Here is an 18658-nt window from a genome sequence, read left to right on the forward strand (position 1 = left end):
GGATGTGCCCCTCAAATAACTCTCAAAAGCTTAAGCAGGTCCTAGGAATTCTGCTGTTTTGCATGAGATTAGCATATTTGGGGACTTCACTTAATGTATATGAAGCTGGTTGAACTCTCTTGCTGTAGTAGGTCCTGTGACTAGTCTGAAGAATTGTATCGAGAAGTGTCCAAAACGCCAGTTTCTTCTAGAATGTTCAGTTTAGCCAAGTCTAGAAGTATCATTTCTAGAGTTCAGTTGCTCAGCTATCCTCCCACCCCTTTTCTTTTGGAGCAGCACGGCTTCAGTGACATTAAGGTGGAAGACACAGCCAAGGGCCACATCGTCCTGCTGCAGGAAGCAGAGACGCTCATCCAGATTGAGGAAGATTCCACCCACATCATCTGTGACAATGACGAGGTGCTCAGGGTGCGCCTGCGGGACCTTGTCCTCAAGTTTCTACAGAAGTTCTGAGTAGAGCCGCCTCCCTCCTGAAACCTGCCAGCCTTCGCGGCAGGGCCCACCCCGGCTGCGGGGGGCGTGAGGCCAGGCTGCTCCCTGGGGTGGCCTCAGGCTTGAGGACAAAAGAAGCGGCTGCTGAGGGACATGACCAGGAGTCACGGCCGCGATCTCCCGGGCTGGCTCCGTGGCACTGTTTCAGGTGAGAGTGTCCCCTTCCAGCTGGACTCGTTTTCTTCCTGACCTGGCTCTCGGGCAGCCGGAAGGGAGGTGGCAGCGAGCTGAGGACGGCAGGAGAGTGACAGTGGCTCCCAGGGGCACAGTGGTGGGAGGGGAGTAAAAAGGGATGATATGTGGCCTGGTGTCTGTGGCTTCACAGGCCCCGGGCAGGGCAGCTAGTCTTTGACTTCGTTATTTACTCGTCTACAGTGCTGTGCCTCATAAGAAAGATGATACCCCCAAAACTAGTAAAATGAACCCATGTATCGGTATTTTATATAATGTGAGCCCATTTGCTACTAAAATTTATTTTTTTATAGAAGTATCTGTGTTCTGTTGAATCTATAATTTATACATTCACTTAGTATCTGAAAAAATATGAAAATATACAGAATATAAACTTAGAAAACACAAGTTTTAGTTTGGTATGTGCATTAATACATTTCTTAAACTATGAAAACCACCAACACCGACTGCTCACCAGCCTTGACCTTCCAGAGGTCCTGAACCAGCATCTCAGGCTCCATGTGGCCCATCGCTGCCTCTCCTGGTCCGTCAGGATTCTTTGCATTCAGCTGAGCATTAAACTCCTATATGCCTGGAGACCCACTGGTAATAGTAAACTACTGCACTTGAAGTAACGGAATTGTCTAAAACAGGTTGTTGCCCAGCTTACGTCCACTCTAAGGCAGCAGCCGTTGTAACACACCTGCCAGTTTTGCAAGTATTAAAATGGGGGGGGGGGGGCAGGGATAGCACCCGGGCCTCGGAACTGGCCACAGCGGAAGTGGAGGCTTACAGCCTTCTCAGACTGATTGCAATTCAGTCAGCAGTCAGTCCTCCAGCTCGGCCAGCAGCTGAGCATCACCAAGGGGCGTAGTGACCCCAGAGCTCTAATGCCATAGAGCTGCCTGCAGGTTTTATGGAGAGGTGACTTGCGGTTCTCTCTGGACTGGACCTTCCCCTGGAAGGAGTTCTCCATTGGAGGAGGAAAAAGGCAGCTTTGTTTCTGCCATCTCCAACTTGCCCGATGTGGGCACGGGAATGCTTCGGTGGGTCTCTGTCCCCCAAGGTGCAGGTCATTCCAACCACGGGGTCTTGGCTGTGTCTACACAATACACTGTGGGAGCCTCAGCGGTGGGGGAGGATTCCCGTTAAAAGAGATGGACGTGCTTTGGCTCCAAAGTACAGTTTTGTTCTTAGGAGGAGGAGGTGGGGAACGTGCACCTGCAGGCGTGCTTCCCAACAAACCCCCGAGGGAAACGCAGTTCAGTTCTTTGTTAAAGTGTTTGACATCTTGAAAAATGCAAAGCAGCACAGAATAAAATCAAAGTGGTTATTTCACTTAACTTTCCTAATAACTTATGTCCGGGCATGGCTTGAATTTGTCCAAGTTTGATTTCTGTGAAGGGCTTAATCAATCCCAAAGCACTGTCTCTTTAGTAACCACCTCTCGAGGGATCAAACGGTATGTAAATACAAATTAGTCAATAAACTGTTAGCAGGAGATAATTAAATTACGAAGATTTTAACCAAGTTACTAGTGGCAGAAGCCAGAGGCAGGAAGAAGCATTTGCTAGAACAGAGGGAAAATCTAGAGCTGGCCCTCTCGCATGTCAGGAGAGCGGTCATGAATAAGGCTGCCGTGAGTTCAGGGCTGAGGGTGCCCGACCAGGCTGGTGTGTAGAAGACCCAGGAGAAATGGGGACTTGCCTTCACTGCTAGGGTCATACCACTGATGGCAGCTCTGTTACTGGAAATGCAGCCCCCTGACTGTTGACACCGACCTGGTGAAGAGCCTGACATTTACAAAATTTCCCCCCCAAAAATCCTAATGATTAAACAGTAACTAAAAATCCACTAAAATGGGGATGAGGAACCTGATTTTCTTATTTCTCACAATCTTTCTACAAAGTAGTGTACCTATTGCTGTGTAGCAAATTACCCCCAAATTTAGTGGCTTAAAATAGCAAAACATTTATTATCTCACTGTTTCTGTGGGTCAGAAATCCTGGTATGGCTGAGCTGGGTGCTCCTGGCCCAGGGTCGTCTCTCCGCAGGGCTACAGTCAGGTGCTGGGTGAGGAAACTGAGGCATAGAGGTTAACTTTCTTAAACACACAGAGCTGGTAAGTTTGTGGCTTCTGCCTGACCATACATTGTACATGAGGATCAGGGGTCAGGAGCTGGGGAGGGGAGACGGGCCTGTTAGCCATTTCTTAAGAAGAGGTAACAACTGCTCCTCTCCCGGAAGCAGCTTGAGGATTTTGGCCCTCACAGTTGCCTTATAATACAGACAGAAGTTGGCCTTTCCAAACTACAGGCATGCCTTGGAGATACCGCTGGTTTGGTTCCAGACCACAACAATAAAGCAAACCCTGCAGTAAAACAAGGCACAGGCATTTTCTGGTTTCCCAGTGCATACAGAAGCTATGTTTATACTGTAGTCTATGAAATGTGCAAGAGCATTATTTCAAGAAAAAAAAAAAGCTGAACAGACCTTAATTAAAAATTAGTGCTGCTGGGGAATGGCATACCGACAGGCTTGCCTGACGCAAGGCTGCCACAGACCTACAATTTGTAAGAAATGCAGTATCTGCAAAGCACAGCAAAACGAGGGCCGCCTGTGCAACGCGGCCTCGATGGAGAGAAGGGTGGAGAAGCCCCCAGAGCTGCACAGTCATTTGTTCACAGGAGCCAAGCAGACCGGCGGTAGGAAAGGGGCCACTTCTCTCTGGCCCAGGTTGTTCTTCCCCTGCAGCCAGAGGACAGCTGAACGTTGTCTCACTGTTCCATGCCTCCCTGTGGGAAGGCAGAAGACCTCTGATGTTCTCAGATGCACTGCAGTGGAACTGGGGGTAAATAACATTACTCTCTTTTGAACCCAGAATGAGGTAGAAGTAACCAGCTACAATTCTGAAGGAAGTCACAACCAAATCGTGGAGAGAGAGAGTGTAGAACTGAACAAAACATGTCTAATCTTGCTGGAGGCTGCAGCCAACACTGTATTGGATCTCTTCATAGGTTTTAATCACATCATGAAAGCATTTTACCATCTATAGATTCAATGCAATCCATGTTAAAATTCCAAAGGCATTTTTTTCACAGAAGAAAAAAAAACCCTAAAATTTGTATGGAACCACAAAAGACCCTGAATAGCCAAAATAATCATGAGAAAGAGCCTGAGGCACAACTCCTGATTTCAAGCTTTATTTCAAAGCTATAGTAATCAAAACAGTATGGTACTGGCATAAAATTAGGCACAAACACCAATGGAACAAAATCAAGAGCCCAGAAATAAACTCACACATACACGGTGGAGCGAGCCAAGAAGACCCAGTGAGGAAAGGATAGTCTTCTCAGTAAGTGGTGCTGGGAAAGCCGGAGAACCATGCACAGAAGAAAGGAACTGGACTCCTGTCTTAACACTACTCATAAAAATTAACTTGAAAAGCACTAAACACTTTTTAAACGTAAAACCCCAAACTGTAAAAACTAGAAGAAAACGGGAAAACCTTGACATTGGTCTTGGCAACAGTTTTTTGGCTGTGACACCAAAAGCACAAGCAACAAGAGTAAAAAATCAACAGATGGGACGACATCGAACTGAAAAGGTTCTGCTCAGCAAGGAAAACCAACACCATGAGAAGCCCACCAAACGGGAGAAAGTATTTGCCGACTATCTGATGAGGGGTATATTCAAGATACATAAGAAACTCATACAAGTCAATAAAAAAAAAAAAAAAAAGAATCTGACTTTAAAATGGGGAAAGGACTTGAATAGACATTTTTCCAAAGAAGACATACAAATAGCCAACAGGTCCATGAAAAGGTGCTCAGCATCACGAATCATCTGGGAAATGCACATCAAAACCACAGTGAGATATCACCTCACCCTGTCAGAATGGCTGTTAACAAAAAGACAAGAAACAAGAAGTCTTGGCAAGGATGAAGAGAAAAGGGAACCCTTGTGCAGCCACTATGGAAAACAGTAATGGAGGCTCCTCAAAAAATTAAAACAAAGAACTACCATATGATCCAGCAGTCCGACTTCTGGGTGTATATCCCAAGGAAATGAAATCATTATCTGAAAGATATGTCAGCACCCTCGTGTTCATTGTAGCATTATTCACAGTAACCAAGACATGGAAACAACCTAAGTGTCCACTGATGGATGAATGGATAAAGAAAATGTGGGCTACATACACATATGCAACAGAGTATTATTCAGCCATAATAAGAAGGAAATCCTGCTTTTTACAACAACATGGATGGACCTTAAGGGCATTATGCTAAATGAAGTAAGTCAGAGAAAGACAAATACTGTATGCTCTCATAAGAAGAATCTAAAAAACTGAACTCAGAGGAAAGAGAGTAGAATGGGGGTTGCCAGGGCCAGGAGGTGGGGGAAGTGGGGATTATAAACTTCCAGCTTTAAAATGAGTAAGTCCTAGGGATGCAGTGTCCAGCACTGTGACTACAATTAACAACACTGCATTCTATACTTGAAAGCTGTTAAGAGAGTAGATCTTAAAAGTTACTACCACAGAACTGGTAATTATGTGATGGGATGGAGATAATTAACCTTATGTGGTAATCATTTCTCAATGTGTGTATCAAATCTTTAAACCTACATACGTTATATGTCAGTAATATCTCAATAGAAAATACTAGAATAAGTGAAAACACTCAACATGACGAATGTTTCAGTTTTACCCTCTGATCTTTAGACTCAATACAATCCCATCAAAATCCCAGTGGGTAACAACAACAACAACAAAAATCCAATTTTTTTTTAAATGGGCAAAGGACTTGAATAGACATTTTTCTGAATAATGTATACAGGTGGCCAACGAGCACATGAAAATGTACTGAACATGATTCGTCACTGGGGAAATGTAAATCGCACCCTCAGGGAGGTATCGCTTTACACCTACGAGGGTGGCTGTAATTTAAAACTCATTCATTATAAAACAAGTGATGATGGCAAGGATGTGGAGACACCGAACCCTTCCTTGTGCATTGCTGGTGGGAACATTAAATGGTGCAGCTGCTGTGGAAAACGGTTTGGCAGTTCCCCCAAAAGTTAAACACTGAGTTGCCATATGACCCAACAGTTCCACTCATAGGTATGTACCCAAAAGAACTGAAAGCAGGGACTCAAACACATACTTGAACACTATGTTCATAACAGTATTTACGATGGTCAAAATGTGGAAGTAACCCAAGTATCCATCAACAGGTGAATGGATGAACAAAAAAATATATGTGCCATATTTTACGCCACAGTGTATACATACATACACACACAATATACAGTGAAATATTGTCCAGCACAAAAAGGAATGAAATTCTGACACATGCCACAAGATAGATGAACCTTGAAAACATGCTAAGTAAAATAAGCCAGACATGAAAGGCTTGATACTCTGATTCCGCTCATATGAACGTCCAGGACAGACAAATCCACAGGAAAAGACAGAGCGTAACAGGTGCTTAAGAGAAGAGGGGCTGGGGACTTACTGGTTTAACGGGTACAGACTTTGTTTGGAAGACGCAAAAGTTCTGGAAATAGCTTGTGGTGACAGTTACACGTTGTGAATGTACTCAGTGCTACTGAAGTGTTATGTTTTTTTTTTTAACTTTTTTTTATTGAGTTATAGTTATTTTACAATGTTGTGTCAAATTCCAGTGTAGAGCACAATTTTTCAGTTGTACATGAACATACATACATTCATTGTCACATTCTCTGTGAGCCACCACAAGAAGTGTATGTTTAAAAGTGGCTAATGGTCATTTTTAGTTCTGTATATTATACAGGAATTTTTTAATCTTTAATTCCAGCAGGTTAGAAAACCTTTTTTTAAGGGGAAAAAAAAGAAATAAACAAACTAATTCTAAAATTTATACATAGAAATACAAAGTAACCATAGTACCCAAGGCAATTTTGAGAAGAATGAGCAGAGCAAGTTGGAGAACTTAAACTTCTTCACGTCCAGGTGAACGAGAAAGCTACGTTAATCCAGGCGGTCCGGGACTAGCAGCAGGGACAGACAAATCAGCACAACAGGAAGGAGAGCTCTGACACACCCAGCCACACTCACACAGCCGTTCTGTCGTCAACCAAGGCCCCAGCCAATGCAGCAGAGAAAGGAAATGCTTTTTAACGAGTGGTGCTGGAACAACTAGATATTCACATACAAAAAGAGAAAGAATTAGAACCCTGACCGCCACCACACACCACACACAAATGTCCGCTCGGGAGGGGTCCAAGACCACACAGCTTTTAGTGGAAAACGTAAGACTATCTTCATGACTTGGGATCATGAAGGCACAGGTTCCCTGAATCACAGAAAGCAATGACAAAAAAGAAAAAAGTTATAAATAAGATCTCATCAAAATTAAGTTTCTGCTCATCAGAAGATACCATAAAGTAAATGGATAGGCAAGCCACAAATTGGAGAAAATATTTATAAAACATACACCTGACAACAGACTGGTATCCAAGATAAAGAATTCTTGTAACTGAACAAAAAAAGAAACAATACATGCAGAGGGGAATATTATTCAGCAAGAAAAAGAAAAATTAACTATCAAACCACAAAAAGATGGAGGAGCCTTAAATGCATATTGCTAAGTGAAGGAAGCCAATCTGAAAAGGCTGAATCTAACTGACACGTGACACAACAGTCTGGAAAGGGCAAAACTATGGAGGCAGTAAAACAGCAGCAGCTGCCAGTGGTCAGAGGGAGAGCAGACCGCCTGGAGCACAGGGTTTTTCAGAAGGTGAAACTGTTCTATACAATACTGTAGTAGTGGACACGTCTCATGATACTTTTGTCAAAACCCAAAGAAGACACTGCACAAAGAATGGACCTTACTGTAAGCTATGACTTCAGTTAACCCATCAGTACTCGCTCATCAGCTGTAATAAATACTCCACACTAATGCAAGGCGGGAAAGGAGGCGGAGGAACCGTACTTTTCACTCAATTTTCCTGTAAACCTAAAACAGCTCAAAAAAATAAAGTCTATTAAAAATATGTCTTTTTTTTAAAAGCAATACAAAAAAAGACAAAAAAAATTTTAACAGATTTTTAACAGGCAAAATATTCGTGCAGACCCTTCAAAGAAAATAACATATAAATGGCATAAGCACATGAAAAAGTACTCAACATCATCAGCCATCAGAGAAATGCAAGTTCAAACTACAGGACACCATCACTCACCGACCAGAATGGCTAAAATGACAAAAAGCCTGACAGCAGCACAGACGGGTGAGGGTGTGGAACCACTGCGACACTCAGAATCACTGGTGGGAGAACCAGTGGTATAATCACTCTGGGGAAAGCTCTGGCAGTTTCTTATAAAACTAAACGTATATAACCCTGCCTCGTCAACAATTCCACCCCTAGGTATTCACCTGGAAACACAAGTCCACAAAAAGACTGCACAGAAATGTTCACCCTTTCGTTTCTAACAGTCAAGCTGGCAGCAGCCCCAGTGCCTATCAGCAGATGCCGTGCAAGGGGTACCTCTCAATAAAAGGAACAAACTGCTAATCCCTGCAACACTGGAGGAATCTCAGACACGTGACTCTGAGTGTCTAGAAGACTTGCACAAAAGAGTAAAAATTGTATGGCACCATTTATATGAAATTCGAGGAACAGGGGAAACTAACCCAAGGTGGAAAAAAAATAGGACATTGGTTATCTCTGTGGGGTGGAGGTGGAGACTGGCTAGGAAAGAACACAAGGGAATGTTCTGGGTTTGAGAAAAATGTTCTATATCTTAACTGGGTTGGTTACACAGGTATGCATTTGTCACAAGTCAGAGAATACACTTAGGATTTGTGCATTTCAGTGTGTAAATTTAATATGTAAAGTTTACATTAAACACATAGAAACTAATACTGACCCCAGTTAATATGTGTTCTTATGTTCTTTAGAAGGAAGGGTATTAATGTCAGTAATTTACTTAGAAATGCACCAAAAATAGGATGGATAAAAGGATAGAGGGACAGATAAAGGGATGAAAAAAATGGACAGAGGGATGAGTATATAGGGAGCTTTAAACAACTGTAGTAGAACAGTTGCTCGGTATACAGGTGTACACTATAAAAATTATTTGAACTTTTCTGTACTTTCTTGAAATTTTTTTCATAATGAAATACTAATACTGATCGGTTAAATAAATAGGATCTACATAGCTCAAATTCTAACATGACAACCCTACAGTATGAGCAGGACTGCACTCTTTCACAAATAAGAAGACAAATGAAGCAATATGAAACAATTTGCCCAATTAAAACAAGTCAAGGAACAGTGAAGTTAAACAGCAAACCAAGCCTGGCCTGAGGGCATGGCTTCAGTGACCTCTTCTGGGATCCATTCTGGGTCTTTAGTTCTTATTCCCCTTTGTCAATGAATATTTAAATAATAAAAATCGTGAATTTTATACGACTTCTTAGCCGTTGTGTGCCAGCTTCATTTAATGCTCTGGTAATAAATACCACTTAGCTGTATTCCAGAAGTGCTAAGGTTCTGATTACTGTTCAGCTACGATTTCTACGTGACCCTCCTTAATTTTGTTCTCAAGTCATTTCATTCATCAAAAAACTGTTTAGCGTGTAAGTGCTTTATTCTCAAGGGGTTTTGAATCTGGTGTGGGAAGCAGACCTGTAAGACACCACCGTGCACAGTGCAGACAGACAGGTCAGGCTGCTGTAACAGGAGACTGGGGAGGGAGAAGCAGCGACTTCTGAGAAGGGAGGGTTTCTCGAAGCAGTGCTGCAGCTGAGTCTTGAAGGAGTTGACGTCAGAATGAGTAGAATGTAGAAAGAGCCACTAAGAAGTTCACAGTGTGTTACCCCATTAACAGTTCATTTCTGGTGTGTGCCGAACAGTGGACTCATCACACTTACGACGTGAACTTTCACCAAGTCTTTAAGACGTGGGCACAGTTCTTGCCATTTTCTGTACAGACGAGAGGTTTAGAACATAACTTGCTCCCCTCCACAGTTTAATGGGCGAGCCAGGACTTGAACCCATGCAGTCTACTCCAGAGTCCACATCCTTAACCACAACATTATCCTCCTTAACCACATTTTTGCAAATATTGTGGAACCTTCGATTTCAATGACAACATCAACCACTACCACTTGACCACTCTGGCTTACCTCACGCCCAGGCCAGAACTAACAGGCACAGAACCTAAGTTGGACAAGTTACCTCTGTGTACAGCAAGGCGCTCATTTCTACAGCCTCGTCCAACTTCCTCAAGTCTCTCTGATCCTGGGACAAGTTGTAACAAGACGATGGATGGTTGGAATAATAGCAGCTTGACAGCCAAAACTCCAGACCCAAGGAGGCATCCCCACCCAATATGACGTCTACCTCCCTCACCCACTGCAAAACCTACCTGATCAGTTGTCAGCCCGACCTTTGGAGTAGCACTGAATTTCAGGTCCCACTCATTCTTAAGATTGTCAGTACAAACCAAACTCGCAACTGCAGAGCCCGGGAGCGGGGCAACCCCGACGCAGCTTTTCTCTGCTTCCACATCCTCCTCTCCCACTCCAACCATCTCCAAGCCCGTGGCTCGGCGCTCTCCCCTCCGAGGATGGCTCTGATCCCATAGCTGAGCAGAAGCCAAGGACCACAGACATCAAAAGGACGGGTCTCTTGACAGTTAAACACAACCTGATGCAGGGCTTGTAGTGACTCCTTCCAAGTCAGCAGAGTAACCTCTAGACCAACCGAGCCATCCTAAGCCAGCCCTCTTGTCTGGACTGGGAACACGCACACACGTTTTAAATTTACTATGAACGTCAAGGCGGCACACCTGTGCCACGTGCTCCCACAACTCCCTCAAATCAGTTCGGCGATACCTACGTGCCTCTCTGCGTAATCAAATAACTAATCCCAGAAACAGATGCAGGCCAGGCTGCCTGTCCACCCACACTGACAGCATCACCTGGGTTCGGGCACGCAGGCTGCTCCAGGACCAAATCGCACAGCGCACATCATGCTGGGAGGGTCCCTGCAGGCCACGCCTGGGTGGCTCCTGGAATAGGCTCCTTCTCTCGTCACTCTTCTATTGCTGCCGAGGAAAATCACAAAAGAGCTCCAAGCTGCTAGAGTTAGAGTCTCATTTTATTTTATTTTTTTTACAAAAATCCAATGTAAGACCATTGTGCTCATGACTGGAAAGGGGGTGGGGTGGATGGACATGGCATGGGTATCAGAGAGCTAACCCCTTCCAAACGCCATCACTGCAAACAGGAGCTCCCCGAGTGCACACCCAGGCCGGCAGCCCCTGCAGCACCCACCCCTACGCGCCAAGAAAGGACCCCACTGCCTCAGTGCACAGGCCCTGGCTCGAGCTGCAGTCCACACAGACGGAGGGCCACTGCACAGGTGCAAAAGCTCAGAATGGCCTGATCAACACCTTGAGGAGGCTCCCCCTTCGGTGGGCACCCCCTCTTGGTGAAGAGCGAACTGGCCAGCTGGAGGTCAAGAACGTGCTGGGCCCCGGGAGCAACGACTCGGCAACAGGTGTTAGCAGGACAGCCCAGGAGGCCCACGCGTGTCTGCAGGGCGGTTCCGTGTTCCAGGGAGTCAGGTGGTGCAGGTGACATCTGGCTTCCCGAGGTGACCGATCAGCATCGATGGCATTCTAAGCCTGGACCTGGGCCTCTCCCTAATCCAACTTGCAAAAAGCAACAGCCCTCCTCTGGGAGACCTAACCAAGCCCCCAAAAGCTCTGACCACCCTGCCTCTTGCCGTGAGAAGTATCCTTTAAGAACATGGCCAGTGTCCATCACAGCCTGCTGTCCGGAGTCCTTCAAGTCAGTGTCCCGTTCAGATCCAAAGAGTGCTGTCCTCGTCTGTGCTCTGACATCACTGCCCTCCCTGCAGTGCACTCTGGGGTCATCCGTAATCCTAGGCCACTCAGCTGCTCCTGGATCTGCCCACAGCGCTCAGGGACCCCACGCTCTGGCTCCTCACACAGCCGGCTCCTTCCTCACCAGGCCCACCCAGAGGAGTTCCTCACATTACAACAGACAAGATAAAAATAGCAGCCACATATATAGCTCAAAACACCACACTCTTTGGCTTCCCAAAGGGAAGAAGGCTACTGCTACAAAGAATCAAGTCCAAAGTCAAAGAAGGGGTCATCAGAAAGTTAGGGCGAGGAGTCTGGACCCCTCCGCTGGGTTGCAGAGCAGCAGAGCCGTCTCCTAGGTGGCTGTCTCAGCAGGGGAACTGGGCAGAAGATGCCAGTGGGAGCGTCTAGAGGACAGGGTCCCCGTCCTGTCTGCTGACGGGGAGAGCCCCAGGTCAAGAGGCCCTACAGGTGGGTGTTACCTACAGGACAGAGCCTGCCTTCAAAATGAAACTTAAAGAGAACCCACCTGGTGCAGGCAGGTCAGAGGAAGATATGTTCCCCTGAAACAGAAGCACAGGACATCGAGGTCTGGGGAAGACAGAGCTGGCTTAAGGCATGTGCGTGCCCAGGGCAGACCTGAGCTTCCGATCGATCCGTCGTGGGAAACCTCCTAGACTCAACATCACTAGAGGAGTGGGGCCCAGAAATACGGTAGAGGTCACAGGCTAAACCCCTGCTAAACACCACCAACACCCTCTTCAGTTCCCCCACTGCTGCCATTACCAAAAAAAGAAAAAAATACATATAGCTTATTTCTGTTTTAGCCCAGGGAACAGAAATTTAAACCAGCTTTATGGGAGGTGAGTGCCTGTTACACTTCAAGCTGGATTTGAGCTTAATCCTCCCATGATCCTGGCACATACCACACCTCAGGGGGTCCTGGAACCAACCCAGCATTAGGGATCCAATAACTATAGGACGGAGGTCCAGACATGGGAGGAAGAGGAGGTGAATTTCACCAAGGATTTATCCCAAGGCAGGTGCCTTGCTGTGGATTTCCCGGCCAGCCGGGTGGGATTGCAAAGGATGCTCACTTGTCCTGCACCAGAGAGAGTAGGCTGACCCGCAACCACTCAGACCACACATGGAGTGCAGCCCCCAGGTTTCTGTTCTCTTACATGAGAGAACCTTCAGGAAAGTCTGCAGCCAAAGCACAACAAAAAGGAGGGTCAAACAAAAAGCCATTTGGGGGTCTGTCTGCAGGTCTCAGTCCTTCCTCAGTTTTCTCTCAAACACGGGAGGGGAGAGAGCAGCGCAGGGACCAGGACAGAACAGCCCAGCAGTGAGCCTCAAACCTACCAAGTCCCGCAGAGGGGAGCCCGGCTGCCCCCTAGGTGCAGGTCCCCCACACCGAGGACTCGGCTGAGCGGACAACTCGAGCTACAGAGCGCTGCTGGCAATGGGGAAGGAACAAAGCAACAGGCCTGATCTCCTGGGAGGCCCTGGAAGAGCCATGCTCAGCCCTTCTCTTTCTGCACACACACGCCCCTGGCGAGGACGGAGATGACACTTTACAGATGAGCCAGATACCGTAAGGCCAGGATCCATTTCCACCAACACACAGACCACCTCAGTGGGTCCCTCACTTTGCGAGATGGGCAGAAATGTCAAACTCCCCTTCAAATATATATATATATGTATATGTATGTGAGTGTGTGTGCATATATACACACACACATATGTACACACGTGTGTATACACATATATGTATATAAACACACACATATAAATAAGCCTTGAATGGCAAAATCTGAAACTTTTTAAATAATAATAGTTGTTAGTGAATTTAAAAACCACAAACCAGCTGTCCTGGGCTTCTGAACCGTGAGAGTGACCCTGCAGTCCCCATGGTCCTCAGTGTGAGCTATCATCAGTGCCTGCGCAGGGAGCCCGGGGGAAGCTCGGACCGACTTCCGGGCCCAGTGTGGCCGACCTCAGGGGAAAGGCGGCCTCGCCCTCCCACTCTCCCTGCCGCCTCTCCCAGCAGAGGGTCGGAGCCACCTACCTGGTGGGCGTCCCTGAGGTCCTTCAGCGTCTCGGGACCTGGGGAGCCACCTCCCTCACTCTGCTCAGCCTCCCCACAAGCGCAGTGCCCCTAGATGAACTTGAAGCACTTGGTCTTGTCGTGGGGCAGGCGGGTCTTGAAGAGCACAGAGTCCACCCTGAACTGCGTGTACAGCAGGGGCATGTAGCCATACACCTTGACAAAGAAGTTGATACACTTGTGCCGCTCGTGAAAGTGGGAATCATCGTGGGACAGAGCCTGAGGGCATCCCGGGCATCGGAAGGTCCACCGTGAGGTCACCTGGGAGGGAGCAGGGAAGAAAGAGCAGAGGTGAGACTCCCGGGGGCTAATGCTGACAGAGAGCCGGCAGCTTAACCAACCATTTCCAACCATTTCCGTGGGGACGACCCCGACCCCGAGGGCTACATTCACCTGCAGAGCAAGTCGGGAGCCTGAGCCCGGGGCTCTTCTGCCCCACGCGTATCTACATCACTGGTAAGGATGTGCTGCGCAAACGGCCCGCACTTCAGACACCAAAAACCAGTAACTCCACTCCTGCTACTTATCTTGGAGGCAAGAAGTGGGTATGAAATTGCTCATTTCATCAATGTTTTCACTAGCAAAATACTGGAAAACTCCCCACCAAAAGGGGACTGCTTAAATACTTACTAAATACTGCCCATCTACTTTTTTTAAGTCTAAGAAAGCTATATTTAAAGACGTGGGAAAGTGGTCATATCGTTTTAGCAATTATTATTATGGTGAAATTTCAAGTGATTACACAAGTATGAAAAATATTGTAAGTTTCACTATCAACAACACGGCAGGCCAAATAAGGTAAAAACTCCTCAGGACAGAACCCTGAAAATGCAGCATAAATATATATAAACCATCTCTTTAATAGTATAGTTGAGCCTGTAATGAAAGAAATGAAATCCTCAGAGGCCTAAGTAATGAAAAGGCCTGACTCCAGTGAGACAGCCAGGAGCTGTGGTTTTTATGAGGTTGGGGAGGCAATGGTCATGAAATCAGGTTGAAGACTTTTTGCAGCCCTGGGACCCAGTGGATGGCTGCGTGGGCAGGAGGCAGCCCCGCGAAGAGAGATGGTGACGTACCGTTTCCTTCTCAGTCTGAGTTCTATGTGGAGAGGAAACTCGGCCTCTGAGAACTTACAACCACAGCTGGCCCTCACACATCTGAGGCTAGAATTTCTGTTACCTCTGTGTCCTGAAAAACCCCAGTATGCTCATTGAGCTTACACAGGTCCCAGGTGGGCAGTGAGCCCAGGCACACGGAGAGGCAAGTGCAGGCCCTCCCGGGTGTCAATTCAGGACTCAAAGAAGAGCCCTCAGCAAAACTGCAAAGAGTATGACCTCACAACCCAAAGTCACAAAAGGGGCGAGTCACGTGAGGGAGAAGCTGCAGAAACAAACAACAGAAGCAAGACCCCCAAACACTGCAGAATAGGATTATCAGACACTGACTATAACAATAAATGTGTATCATATGTACAGTGAGCTTTCAAAGTTTGATGGAAGAAACGAGGGACCACAAAAGTCCTAATGGACACAAAAAAGAACACACACATCTCCCCCCACCCTCCCCTCTGTCTCCTCCTGTGCTGGGCACTAAATGGGGCTTTGGAACCTTTCACCTGCTGTGCTCCGTTCTGCTCAAGCTCACTTGTGGAACGTGTTTTATATTTATCCTTGTTTACCAAAGACCTAATGTTGGCTTGGAGGCATCTCGTTCGCTCCCACATCCCCAGTTAGTGAGCATCCGGAGGAGGGAGTTGCCGGGCATAGATCAGTCTGGGTTTGTTACGTGTCTGGCTGCAGAGGAACTACCTCTAAGCTCTCCGTGGTCTCGTGGCCCCGTGGTCCCTGCCAGGGGGCCTTTGTAGAGAGCGATCCTCTCTTAAGGGCTCGTCGGGGAACAGGTGTAACTTGTCAGGCCTCATTCCGCGTGTCTGGCCCGTGCCCTGGGCGTGGACTAGTTATGCGGAGTGAGCAGGGGGACCCTGGGGCTCCCAGCAGCCTTTCTGTCCCAGAGAACCATGGAATATGTTCCAATCCAGGAACCAAGAGTTCCCGCCCCTAGGCTTGCGGGCAGTTTTCTCACATGTGGCTCTTTGCTGTGTTCTGTATTATCTTCTCCCTGACCATTCTAGTTTAAAAGGAAAAAAAAAAAAAAAAGACTGAGCAAAAATTAAGGAAATCTGAATAAAAGACAGACTTTGGTAATATAAAATCTATCAATAATGATTCATCAATTGGGACAACTGAACTAAAGTAAGATGTTAATACCAGAAAACTGTATGGGGGCAGATGAGAATGTACTACCTCAGTAACTTCCCTGTAAGTCAGTCCATCATAATATAGGAAGTTTATTTTGAAGCTACACCATCCCAGTGTTCAGGGATGCATGCTTAGGTGATAAAAGCAATCATTTCCCAGGACGGCTGTAGCAAATTACCACAAACTCAGTGACCCAAAAAAACAGAAATTTGTTCTGTCACAGCCCTGAGGCTTTAAGTCTGAAACCAAGGTGTCTACAGGCCCATCCCCTCTCCGCAGGCTCCAGGAGACCATCTGTTCCAGGCCTTTCTCTCGGGTCCCAGCGTTGCCGGCAGTCCCTGCACTCCTTGGCTGGTACACGCTCCACCCTCTGCCTCCGTCACTGTGTGACCGTCTCCCCTTGAGTGTGTGTGTCTCTGTGTCTCTTCTTACAAGGGCACCAGTCACACTGGACTGAGGGCCCACTCTACTCCACTGTGACCTCATCTTAACTTGATTCCATCTACAAAGACCCTACTGCCAAATAAGGTCACATTCACAAGTGCAAGGGTTAGGATGTGAACATACTTTTGGGGGGGGGGGGCGTAGTCATAATAAACAGCCTGCCCTCTGGCTTCCAAAATTTTATGACCTTCCCCCATGCAAAATACATTCATCCCAGCATCTCTTAAAAGTCTTAATCCATTCCAGGATCAACACTAAGTCCAAAAATCTCATCTAAATATAATCAACTCAGAAAGTCCCAAATCTCTTTTAAATCACCTACACTGGATACGGTTAAGACTCAATATGGTCCATCCTAGGATAAAATCCCTCTGTATCTGTGGACACGTGACTCCTGGAGAACAAGTTATCCGCTTCAGACACACAATGTGAGACAGGCATATGAGAGACATTCCATTTCAAGAGACAGAAACAGGCAGGAAAAAGAGGTCCAGGGTCCCCAAAAGTCCAAAACCCAGCAGGGCGAATCCCATTAGATTTCAAGACCTGAGAGCAATCCTCCCTGTCCTCCTGGACTGCGAGGGAAGCCGCCCTGTGAAGGTGGCGCCACTCTCTGGAACCAAGGAGACGGGGGTTCTGGCGCTGGGCCCACACCCACAGGCCCTGGCCAGCAGCAGCCCCCGGATTCTGAGCTGTTCTTCCCATCACTCGAAGTAAGTAACACATTCTCAGCCAAGTAGCTCCACCAGCCCACTTGCTGCTGGTAGGATCCCAGAAGTTCCACATCCTCCCTTCATTTCATCCTCTGTCCCTTCGGTCAAGCTTGCAGTGTTTGAGCTCTGGAAGCTGGACGTCAGAAATCATGTGCTCCCTGAAGGCTCCGGCAGAACTGGTTCCATGCCCTTCTCTTTGGAGATCCCAGCCAGGCTCACGTGCACGTCACTCGGACCTCTGCCTCCACGGTCACTGGTGTTCTCCCTGTGTGTCTGTCTCTGGGTCTCTTCTCCAGTTCTTGCGACAAGACACCAGTCATGCTTGATTAAGGACTCATCCAACTCCAGTCTGACTTCATTTCAACTTGATTACGTTCTCAAAGACCCTATTTACAATTATGATTACATCCATAGGTACTGGGGTTCAGGCTCAAACGTATCTTTTGGGGGGGATACAATTGAACCCACAACAGTGGCTAAAACTGGGGGTGAGGAAGGAGGCTGTGACTGGGAGTGGCAGGAGCTTCCAGGGTCCTGACACCCCACGTTTAATAGGTTGTTTTATAATAATTAAGCTATGCACTTAAATTTTATGCCTTTTTCTATATGAGCATTATATATTTTACAATTTAAAAGTTTGAAAAAAATAAAGAAAATGAAGAAACAAGCAACCTGAAAATCATTAAAGAAACAGAATCTCCAGTTTCGTACCTTCACACAAAGGACATGCAAAGCCCCAAAAGGTATCAGAGGTGAGTTCTACCAAGCCTTCTAGAAAAGACAGTTCCAATTGTGCACAAACTCTTCCATAATAAAGAAAAAAAGAGGGGAACATGCCCCAACTCATATGAGACTAGATACAATTTTCATACCAAAACCAGAAATAAATACTAAAAAGGGAAATTATGGGCCCACTTACCCATGAACACTGATCCAAGTATTCTAAATAAAATACTAGAAAACTAAATACAGAAATTTACTTATAAAAAGAATTGTGACCAAATGTGTTTATCCAAAGAAAACATGAATGTCAACACCAGAGATTACAGATAAAACAGAGGACTGTATCAACGGATAATAAGGTCACTCAATAAAATTTAAAAAATCATTCACAATTAAGATTCTAGCAAACTAGGAATAGAAAGAAAAGTCAATAAGCTAAAATGTAAAGCAAACATCACAGCTAACAGCATACTATTTAAAGCATTCCTTTAAATAAAACCAAGATGCCCACTGTCACCATTTCTATTAATGCTGTACTGGGTGTCCGGGCGACTATCGTAAGAAAAAATAAAATAAAATGGCTTATGAGGATTAGAAAGGAAGAAACAATACAGTGCCTTGCACGAGGGATGTATGACTGTCAACACAGAAAACGGTATCAATCAACAAGAAATTTTAAATGGAGTTTTAGCAAGTTTTCTAGATATAAGAAACAAAAATAAATAGTTCTATAACAACGAAAGAAAACGTAACTTTTGGAAAATATTTATAATAGCAACAAAATACATAGAGTACCTAGAAATAAACCTAAAAAGATGTTCAAAGACCTCTACTGGAAAATTATCATGGAACTTTATAGCTTGGCGATCTT

The 18658-nt window shown here is 46.0% G+C and overlaps 2 protein-coding genes across 7 annotated transcripts in view; one reads left to right on the top strand and one right to left on the bottom strand.

Moving 5' to 3' along the window:
- Positions 1-982, top strand: part of INTS9 (integrator complex subunit 9) — an 84915-nt gene extending 83933 nt beyond the window's left edge. For 2 of the 3 annotated variants that reach the window (XM_006181225.3, XM_032470949.1), the window contains one exon: positions 277-982. In XM_006181225.3, the coding sequence (XP_006181287.2) occupies positions 277-453 (177 nt within the window). In that variant the 3' untranslated portion in view covers positions 454-982. The remainder of the gene's footprint in view (positions 1-276) is intronic. The other variant, XM_032470948.1, reaches the window with a different exon arrangement.
- A 9809-nt stretch (positions 983-10791) lies between these two features.
- EXTL3 (exostosin like glycosyltransferase 3) overlaps positions 10792-18658 on the bottom strand; it is an 88208-nt gene continuing 80341 nt past the window's right edge. For all 4 annotated transcript variants that reach the window (XM_014556313.2, XM_032471024.1, XM_032471023.1 and 1 more), the window contains exon 6: positions 10792-13910. In XM_014556313.2, the coding sequence (XP_014411799.1) occupies positions 13701-13910 (210 nt within the window). In that variant the 3' untranslated portion in view covers positions 10792-13700. The remainder of the gene's footprint in view (positions 13911-18658) is intronic.

Source organism: Camelus ferus, chromosome 31 (assembly GCF_009834535.1).
Source record: "Camelus ferus isolate YT-003-E chromosome 31, BCGSAC_Cfer_1.0, whole genome shotgun sequence".
NCBI classification, from domain to species: Eukaryota; Metazoa; Chordata; class Mammalia; order Artiodactyla; family Camelidae; genus Camelus; species Camelus ferus.